The sequence below is a fragment of the Pterocles gutturalis genome, unplaced genomic scaffold (genome assembly GCF_000699245.1).
Source record: "Pterocles gutturalis isolate BGI_N339 unplaced genomic scaffold, ASM69924v1 scaffold19641, whole genome shotgun sequence".
Taxonomy (NCBI): domain Eukaryota; kingdom Metazoa; phylum Chordata; class Aves; order Pterocliformes; family Pteroclidae; genus Pterocles; species Pterocles gutturalis.
The window spans coordinates 1-10493 of record NW_010100830.1 but is presented as its reverse complement, the minus strand read 5'-3'; the positions used below and the strand labels follow the sequence as shown (position 1 = coordinate 10493).

Genomic DNA, 10493 nt, shown 5'->3' with positions numbered 1-10493 from the left:
ATAGTTTGGAAACCTGTATTTTCAGCTGTGCCCTCTTGCAAGTTAGCAACAGGAATGGTGCAGATAAAACTGTTACTTTCTCTTTTTCAGGGTCTGGAGAACATCGACTAAGGTGGTGGCACTTTGAAGAATCTAGAATCATAGCTATATAAAATGGTTTAACCCTTTAATAAAGATAGAGATGTATTCAGCCTTTGTAGCTGTGTTCTGTGGTGGGTTGACTCTGTCTGGACACCAGGTGCCCAACAAAGCTGCTCTGTCACTCCTCTCTTCAACTGGACAGGACAGTTGAAGCACAACAAAAGGTTCGCGGGTCAAGATAAGGAGGATCACGGGCAACACAGACCTGACTTGGCAAAATTAATTTAATTTATTGCCAATCAAATCAGAGTAGGATGATGAGAAATAAAATAAATATTTAAAAAAAATATATCTCAAAATGCCTTCCCCCCCACCCCTCCCTTCTTCCTGGGCTTAATTTCACTCCCAATGTCTCTACCTCCTCGCCCCGAGCAGCACAGGGGGATGGGGAATGGGGGGTTGTGGTCAGTTCATCACACATCTCCTTCACCTCCGGGGGAGGACTCCTCACACTCTTCCCTTTCTCCAGCATGGGGTCCCTCCTGCAGGGTGCAGTCCTTCAGGCACAGACTGCTCTAGTGTGGGTCCCCTGTGGGGTCACAAGTGCTGGCAGCAAACCTGCTCCAGCCTGGGCTCTTCTCTCCACGGCCCCACATGTCCTGCCAGGAGCCTGTTCCAGCGCAGGCTTCCCATGGGGTCACAGTCTCCTTCAGACATCCACCTGCTCTGGAGTGGAGTCCTCCACGGGCTGCAGGTGTGTCTCTGCTCCACCATTAACCTCCCTGGGCTGCAGGGGCACAGCTGCCTTGCCATGGTCTTCACCACAGGCTGCAGGGGAATCTCTGCTCTGGCACCTGGAGCATCTCCTCCCCCTATTTCACTGACCTTGGTGTCTGCAGAGCTCTTTCTCTCGTATATTCTCACTCCTCTCTCCAGCATTTTTCCCCCCTTCTTGAATACGTTATCCCAGAGGCACTATCACCGTCACTGACAGGCTCAGCCTTGGCCAGCGGTAGGTCTGTCCTGGAGCTTGTGTTGGCTCTACCAGACATGGGGGGAGCTTCTGGCATCTTCTCACAGAGCCACTTCTCTTCCCCCTGCCACTACCAAAACCTTGCTGTGTAACCCCAATACAGTTGCATATAAGCTTTGGCTGGAATTGTTTTCTTTGCTTCATGCACTCTGATATACACTGCGCAGGTGTCTGAGAGGAAGAAAAGGAATGCCAAGAGGACTACCGCAAAACTACCATTACAGCTGCATCTGTAGTAATAAGTACTAGTGAAACGCAGAAAGATTGCAGGATTTGTCCTATTTTTCCACACATTTCTGCTGACCTGCAGTTCCCCGTAGCAACCCAGCTGCCTGCGCAGCAGTGTGAATATCCAGACAGCACCACCTCCTGCAGCTTGCCATTCTTCCCTCCCAGCACAGTCATATTCATCAGTTTTAACTTACAATACAGCCAAAACCTGCTTCTGGTACATCCCAAATCCGCTATAAACAATGGCTCTCGCTTGTAAAACTCCTGTAAGAGACACAGAACAAAGTGTGCCTATGAGCAAAGGCAAGTTTCACAGCTCTCTCTTGCTCTGCAGTATTACATGTTGATATTCATTCTCCCATCTTGCACAAACCTAAACCAGCTTCCCATTGCTCTCGCTACCTCCTTTCACCTTCCAGCAGTAAGCATCTCCATCAGACCACAATGAGTAGGACCTGCACTTGCTCATTTACTCCTCCAGTAGCTGAATCCTTGTAGCAGCCCTGGAAGAGCAGCTGCTGGGAACTCAGCACCCTGTGTTCTGCTAAAACATTTCTGCCCTCTCTCACGTAGCGTCCGTGGTCCTTTCCCTCCAAAGGGCTCTGTGCTGCAAGCGCTGGAGTTCAGAGCCCGCAGCACCTCTGTGCAACGGGTCGGACTGAGTCTGTTTGGCAGAGCACAGAGCAGGAGCCTGCTCTAGTTCCCAAATTGCAGGGAGTGGCAGAAATGTGACAAACAGAGAGTCTGGCAGGATGCCATGTCCGCCTTTCCTGCTCCCATTGTCTTCCCCTTCCAGGACACTACGGCTGCTGGGGAGGGATTTCCCCAGGGTCCCGGGTCCACAGGGGCCCTGCAGCCCCTCCACGGGTGCTCCCCCCCAGTGCTGATGGGGACGCTGGCGCCCGGTTGGCTGTCACCCGCCTCACCATGGTGACACGGACCAAACATTCCCTGGATGCTGGGGATGGGCCAGGGGAGCTGCTCTGCAGGTCTTGTTTCCCCACGGAGAAAAGGACAGAGCAGTGACACTGCCAGGGCCTGGGCGCAGCTCCCTCCCGGCCACCCCTCTGGAACCAGGCTCCTTCGGGGGACAGGAATCGCTTTGGGCAGCTGTAAGTTGGGCTGAGCAGAGGCGAGTTACGGGAGGAGGGCTCAGCAGAGGGAGACTGCCTGTTGCTCTCCCTGCTGTCTCAGAATCCCTTTCCAGAACAGCCTGAAGCTTCTCAGATGCATCCCGCAGCTCTGAAAAACAACCCTCTCTGAGTGAGTTTGTGTGTTTCTCTTTCCGAAGGTGAAGACAATGGACAAGGGAGAGGAAAACTCTGCCAGCGAGGAAGAAGCTCACATTGTCACGGAAAATACAGAGGAATGTCTTCCAGAGCTGGAGAAAAAAGAGAAAGGTAACATGCCTGCTCTATTTGCATGTGTCAGGGTCTTCCCAGAACGATTAGGTAGCATTTTATCTATTTTAGAAGCTGAGTATGTCATAAAAAATATCCAGTGGACCACAGGCAGCAGCTTCACAGTGGAGAGAGGACGGCAGCAGATTGAGGAACTCATTTCTGTGAGTGACAATTCCACCCACTCGGGAGGGTCATGCCTTCTCACTGCTGAAAGTGTGAAAAATTGAAGGAGGGCACCTCAGTTCCTTTTTAGCACCTCCCTCGAGTCACCTCTACTAGAAAGGGAATTTCAGTGCCATGTGTTTGTTTGGCAGACTTGGGAGGTTCACGAAAGCTGGCTTCACTGGTCAGAATTTCTCCATGAAGAAGAACTGCAGTACAGCAAGAGGTACCATTACCGAGTTCTCTGGAGCATCCCAACACGCAGAAAACCCATCCCACGAGCAACAGCAAGCGTCTACTTTGTTATAGAGATCTCCAAAATCAAACCTGCTGTAAGTACTCAGAAATAGCACCAGTCCTTTAAGTGACACGAGTACAGGGGGGTTGCCTGAGGCAGGGAAACGCCAGGGCAGTGGAGGGACCAGGCAGGAGCTGGCAGCTCTCACGAGAGATGCTGAGGAGTCCTGGGTGTTGTCAGACCAACGGTGGGAGATTTAAATGCGGTATAATGGAAGCTAGCAGTCAGTTGCTGAGGGGAGCAGAGCACAGAGCACGAGGCTGCTTTAGTTCCCAAATTGTAGAAACTGGAAATCTGGCAGGATCCCACATCTGCTTTCCTGCTCATCCCATCTTCCCCTTCCAAGCAACAGCAATCACTCTGGGCAGCTGTAAGTCGGGCTGAGCAGAGGTGAGTTACGGAAGGAGGGCTCAGCAGAGGGAGACTGGCCGCTGCTCTCCCTGCTGTCTCAGAATCCCTTTCCAGAACAGCCTGAAGTTTATCACCTGTACAATAATATGTTGCAGCTCAAGAGAAAAAAAGAAATAATTTGCACCGAGTAGACTTTTTACCTCCAGAACCTATGCCTAGTCACACTGAACTACTTACTGGCCGTAGATCCCCAAGTAGCAGTCCACAGACGTCGTGGTTTAACCCCTGCTGGCGGCTCAAGAGAAAAAAATAAATAGTTCGCACTGAGTAGACTTTTTACTTCCAGAACCTATACTTAGTCACACTGAACCTTAGCTTTTCTACTTACTGGTCGTGGATCCCCAAGCAGCAGTCCATAAATGTCGTGGTTTAACCCCTGCTGGCAATAAGCACCAAACAGCTGCTCACTCACCCCCACCGCAGTGGGATGGGGAAGAGAATTGGAAGTGTAAAAGGGAGAAAATTTGTGGGTTGAGATAAAGAGTTTAATAATTTAAAAAAGAAATAATTACAATAACAGCACAGAAAAAAATAGCCAGGAGAAAGAAAAATAAAAACTAAGAAAAACAAGTGATTGAAATTAAAACAATTTCTTACCACCAACTGACAAATGTCCAGCCAGTCCCTGAGCATGCCCCTCCCTGCCAGTCTCCCCCGCAGTTTTACTGCTGAGCATGACACCATATGGTATGGCATATCCCTTCAGTCAGTTGGGGTCAGCTGTCCCAGCTGTGTCCCCTCCCAGCTCCTTGTCACCCCCAGCCTGCTCGCTGGTGGGGTGAGGAGCAGAAAAGGCCTTGGCACTGTGTGAGCCCTGCTCAGCAATAACTGACACATCCCTGTGTCACCAACACTGTTCCCAGCACAAACCCAAACCACAGCCCCACACCAGCTCCTGTGGAGAAAATTAACTCTGTCCCAGCCCAAACCAGCACAACAGCTCAGAGCCACTGGTCAGAAATCCTATATATCCTCGGACAAGCTTAAAATTGTAACTTCTGAGTCTTTCCATTCACAAGATAATACTCACAGAGGCTTTAAACCAAAACTATTCCAGTCCATATCAGAAACGTTGTACAAATACACAGGTGGTTTTTGGAGAAGTAGGTAGTAGCTCTCACCTAATTAAAATGTCTGCTTTTTAAGGTCCTGTATGTGAACTCTGCTCTCTCTCCTCTCTTGCAGACCTTGCCTGTGGAGGTATTCTTCACTCTGGAGTCCAGCAGGCTCATTCACAGGTAACTGTTATTACTCTTCCATCACGGACACAAATCCAGCAAGCTTCTCCATGTCAAAAGCAATCAAGGAGCTTGATGTATATAAGTTTGCAATAATAGCACAGAGGTGGGAAAAGCTGTCAAAATCTTGCTACACAAAACCAAACGACCCTGCTCACCATTAGCTCCCCTCCACCCCGAGCGTGGATAGCCACCCCATTGAGCATCTCCCTTCATAACGAACTCGTCCTGGATTTGCACAGCTCTAGGCAGTGCTCTTTTTCTCAGCAGATGGGCTCACCCTGTGAACAAAGGCCAGCTCTCAGCGGGCCAGCCTTGGATTCAATACCATTCTTACCATTTATCCTCTTTTTATTCTGTCCTCCAGGCCCGAACAGTGTCGGTTCAGAGAAAAGTGGCTTAAGGACATCATTGAAAATAAAATAATCCTCATGGAAAGACTGACTTCCTAATGAAGAGCTCCAGTTCACCATCGCCAATGCTCTGTTGGTATTTCATGGAGAATCAACTAAACACACTGAAGAAAGAATGTCTCTTCTTTATTAGCATTCCCATTTTGTGAATACATAAAAAGCATTAAATCTGTGCAAAATCAGCTACATCCTAACCTGGCAGCTGGCTTTACGTGACAGTCCCTTGCAGGTATGGGTGGGCACAGCAGGACAGAACCAGGTTCCAGAGGGTAAATGGGAAGAAGCAGCTGGGCTGGACTTGCTGTTTGTGAACACCAGGTCCGCAGAACTCCAGGGCAAACGTTATAGGACTTTTATTTTCTTTATACAAACATACAAGACATCTCTGCTGCCAAAACTACAACACAGAGATTTAGGGGAACAAAAAAAACCCTGTAGAAAACACTTTGTTCTTAAAAGCATTTGAGAAAAAGAAGGCTAAGGGGGGGTATGTTTGGAAATCTGCAGTGGAATCAAAGATCACCACCACAAAAGCACTACCTGGAGTAGGCCTCCAAGTACTGAGTTTAAAGAAAGACATGTAATACCGCTGAAACAGACCAAATTAAAATACTACAGGAGTTAAAATAAGATTTTAATATAGAACACTTCCATAGACAAAGAAATTTCAAATAAATGGAAAAATACATCCTTGTTACCACCTATGTACATGCAGGGGTTCCAATCACTGCACCCCACTGCTCCGATACCTATGTATAACATAGGAGAAAAAGAAGCAAGCAACTTAATTCTTCACCAAGGGCTTTGGTGGACTGAAGATCAGACCCTCCTACTCCTGTTACTGTTACGTTATACCCCAATCGTGATCTGCTTGCTTTAAAGTAACTGAAGCCCATCTGTATTAAATTACAAACTCATTTCTGTTTACAAGTCTAGTCTGAAGCACAAACCAAGCTCAACTGTTGTGGGAAAAAAATAAATCTAAAAGACTCATGAAAAAATTTCTAAGTGGACAGTCTTGGATCTTAAACAGGAACCTGGGAGTTCCTTCATTTTTACCGCTCTTACTAGTAGCTTGCTTCTGATGGCCAGTCTACTCTCATTAATCAAAACAAGTGGAAAATCACCCTTATCAGCATCAGGTGACAAAGCTCTCCCTTGGAACCCTCCTGCTTGTCCGACCCAAAGCAAGCACAGAACATTGCCACCTCGTATCTTCCCTGCCTGTTCCTGCCTTCCCTGCCTTGCAGCCTTCCACTTTACAGGGATTCCTTGTAGATGGTGAACAAATTATCCAGGAAAATCTGGCAAAAGTAACTCTGTTTCCCTGATACAAGTAATCCACTCTTGAGGCGTGGCCCTGCTGGGTGAAAGGCACTGCAGCACTTGCAGCTTTTTTCAAATCATGAGTGGAACAGGTTAGCTGCTGATTGTTAGAATCTATGGTGTACAGTTCAATTAAAGAATTATTTTTCCTCTTTGCCCTTAGTCTTTCTGTAGACCATCTCTCGAAAGCTCGCAAGGATCTTATTCTCTCGTTTCCTCCTCTCCTCCTGGTTGAAGGACGCCAGAGCCCTCTTTTCATCTGCGCTGTAAATCTGGTTCTCTTTACGCAGACGCACAGCTTCCATTCGGCGATGTCTGTGGAGGAGAACATTGTGTACATCAGCACGGGCAGAGGGATGTAACAGCCTGCCATGGCTTCCATCCATCGATTGACCTGAATGTTTTGAGGGGCTTATAAATAAAGAGACCTACACTAGAGAATCCAAACTGCCCACAAACCTTCCCAGGAAGGAGCACAGCAGAGCTAGAAACTGACTTCTGGGGGTGTCTGCTCTCAGGAAGTCAGCTGGAAGCCCCACCTGCCCCCAGGGTGTCAGCTGCTGGCTCACCAAAATTTAAGTGAAATTCCTGATGGACTCGTAGAGAAGAAAGTGCACCCAGCTTCTCACATTTTGATTTGTCTCCTACTGAAAAGCCAGCACACCACCACCACTGTCCAAACACACCACCTTTGAGCTGCCTGACACAAGCATCTCCTCATTTGAAACACACGATAATTAGAAGACTATTACCTGGAATGAATTTTTGCTCTTGAGGAGAGAGAGTCCTTAAAAAACTCCTCACCATCTATCTACAGCAATAGGGAGTTTAGCGTATATTATTGCAAGCACACAGAACACCTTCTCTTCTGTGCTTTCACCTAGAGCTTGGAAGCAGTCTTCCAACTGGCCAACAGAGGAAGCAGCACTTTAAAATCTCACTGAACCATTACCGGCATCAGATCCGTACCTGCTGCCACTCATGACATAGCCAGAGCTCTCAAACGATGCGATCTCTTCACTGGTCAAGCCGATTTCACCTCTCCGAGGTATACGTTTTCCTGCTTTTACGTACTCTGCCATTGCTGCACCTTCACCGGGCAAGAGGGCATGTCCATAGCTTAAAAAAAAAAAAAAAGTTGATTAAAATCAATCTCAAATAAAGCGAGCCTGAGCTAAACATCCAGCTTCCCTGTTCTCTACAGCTGCATTTTTAAGTGCTTTCTTATTCTTTCCTACCTATTGGCCTGTTTCTTCCTTACAGATAACACTAGCAACAACATCTTAAATTGAATCCATTCTGATTACACAGTAAGGAAGACACTATAAAGTCACAATACTGCAGAGCATTAGAACAAAGGCATCTTACAATTGATTTTCTAGGAATCAGGGCTAAAAAACATAAACCAGACTTTTGCACCTGAATTCAGGCCAGGGTAAAGGCTAGCACCACCACCACTTCTGCCTGTGGGTTTCCGGCACAGCATTTCTCTCTGATCCATGCCATACTGCCATAACAGTCCTTTTGAACAGAAACCTTCAGGCTCGATTTACTTGATTCGATCAAAGTACCGTTAGAACTGGCTACTCACTTCAAAGGCCTGTCATCCTGAGATGCATGTGTTTTGGGAGCTTCCGGTCCAATCAAGCTATCAGCTTCTGTATTTTCTGCAACAATCAAATAATGAGGAAGATAAGTGTGATAGATGATCCGTAAGGTCCCTTCTAACCCAAACCATTCTATCATCTGTGATTAATGTTATGCCCATTGTTATCAGAACAGTTACACAGGTCAGCAATACCTAACAAAGAATTCACGAAAAGGACAGCAAGAATTTTAATCCAAGCTTAAAGTCAGGTGAACCTACTTGATCTCTCAATCCAGAGATCTTCTCCTTGAAAAGTTTCATCATCAGAATCTTCACTACTTGAATCACTAGATTCCTTCCTGCTCTTCTTATTTTTCTTTTTCTTATACTTCTTCCTGTGATAAAGTTAAAAGACAGACATGCTATTTACCAAAATTTAAAGATGAAAAAAAGTGCTTGGAATCATACTCAAGTAATTAGTTTCTCAAAGCAACCTCCACCTACGGGAAGACTGGCTGTCTGCATATATATTGTTATTGTTTCATAAAAAACACCTCACAGCAAAACACAGACAACATATACACTGGTACGCCTTTCATATAGTGTTAGAAAGTGGCTCCCTATGCTTGCAGTGAGTCCTCTGTGCTGTATGGTTCTATAAATTTAAAGAAAATCAATCAAAAAGATTATTTGACAGCATTTATAGCCCTGATCACAGGAGTGCTCAGCCTTCCTCACCACCTGCTAAGGAAGTGGTGCTGCCCTCTAGCCAGAAGCAGGTAGAATTACACACAACAGCCTGGAAACGTACTTTCTGTTCTTCTTTTTCTTCTTCTTGCTTTTCTTTTTATCTTCATCTGAAAAAATAAAGTATATATATATATAAAATAAAAAAGAGACGATTAGCTATAACTAAGTAGTTTATTGCACCGTGAATAACTGTCTCCACGAGAATGCCTCAGTACACAGCTTCTCAGATGTGCTTTGTTTAGGTACCAAATAATACTGAGAAATTATTAGTAGAAAGCTACCTGCAGCTTTGTTCGATATAAAACCATATCAAACGTATCTCTGGTATGTTATGCTCAACAGATGCTAAATTCAGAAATCCTATTTCCTGAAGCCAAACTGCAAGCACTCGAGGAAAAGGCAATGCAAACCCAGCAAGATGGTTAAAGAAAAGAATACCGGATTGATGCTGCAGCTCTGCAATTTCAGAACACTGCAAGTGTGCAACAAAAGCCAGAAGTGTCACTTTGTGTTCAGAGAAGCAGAAGGAGAGCTCTTGCACTACAGACGTTAGCCGAAACCCTCTTTTCTTACCGCTGGAGCTCTGCTCGGACTCCGACTCACTGTCACTGTCTTCAGAATGTTTTCTGCGTCTTCTTTTGGATGTCTTCCGCTTTTTCTTCTTTCTTTTCTTCTTCTTTTTCTTTTTTTCCTCTAGAATGTCGTTAAAAGATACCATTAGAGAACAGACAAGGATCATCCAGCTCCATGTGTATTTCCTGATCTTCCCAAAGCAATGCTCTCCTTTGAACTGGAGCCCACCACACTCATTTCCACCTATCAAAGTCAGCAATCCTCTTGCAAGTGACAACAGCACATTCGGGACTTCAGTTGCTTCCCATTTCCGAAACACGCTCTATAAGCAAAACAAAATACCTTCTGAGCTGGAATCTGAAGAACTACTCTTAGATTTCGCCTCTTCATCTTCTACTGGTGTATGCTCATCAGAACTGAAAAATAAAAGTTTGCTATTTAAAATCTATTTTGTAGTATTCAAGATCAAAAGTACTCATATGACCAAACATGTTTGCAGATTTTGAGTCAATACTTGCAATAGAGTAAACTATTAAACTGCTAATTTGCAGCATGGGAACTGCTTTCAGAACCACAACACAAAGGTCACCTGATCTACAATAAATCATATCTTGCAAACTGGTATGTTGGAACTACTTGGGGGGGGGAAAGGAAAGATAATAATCTCGTTATTGTTGATTCAGAAATGAACTGACACAACGTGAATTACGGCAAAGGGACTACTGTAGAAATAAGCCATTTTTGTAAATTAAACTGACAATCAATATCATAAAAGCCAGAAGTAAAGAAGAAAGAATGCGCCTTACTCGGGGTCAGGAACCTTTGGTGACAGTCCCCAGACTTCAGGTGCCCCCAGTTCTCCAATTCTCTCTCTCTCATTGAGCCTCCTGCAATGGAAAATCCTTTCAGTGAAGCCCCAGGTGCTTCCGCAACGAGAGGCCGCGGGGGCTCCGGGCAGCACAGCCCCGCCAGGCCGGGAAAGGGCC

At 46.0% G+C, this 10493-nt stretch overlaps 2 protein-coding genes across 2 annotated transcripts; one reads left to right on the top strand and one right to left on the bottom strand.

The window, feature by feature from the left end:
* Positions 1-2636: 2636 nt before the first annotated feature.
* Positions 2637-5309, top strand: AKAP14 (A kinase (PRKA) anchor protein 14; the record flags this gene model as incomplete). Its single annotated transcript, XM_010081307.1, has 5 exons — positions 2637-2745; positions 2818-2909; positions 3063-3242; positions 4805-4857; positions 5225-5309. Coding segments are annotated over 5 exons (519 nt in total), but the record flags the coding sequence as incomplete, so codon positions are not given.
* A 1219-nt stretch (positions 5310-6528) lies between these two features.
* NKAP (NFKB activating protein) lies at positions 6529-10394 on the bottom strand (the record flags this gene model as incomplete). The annotated part of the gene is made up of 8 exons (XM_010081296.1): positions 6529-6911; positions 7566-7715; positions 8188-8263; positions 8464-8579; positions 8996-9041; positions 9508-9627; positions 9850-9923; positions 10314-10394. Coding segments are annotated over 8 exons (838 nt in total), but the record flags the coding sequence as incomplete, so codon positions are not given.
* Positions 10395-10493: the final 99 nt, after the last annotated feature.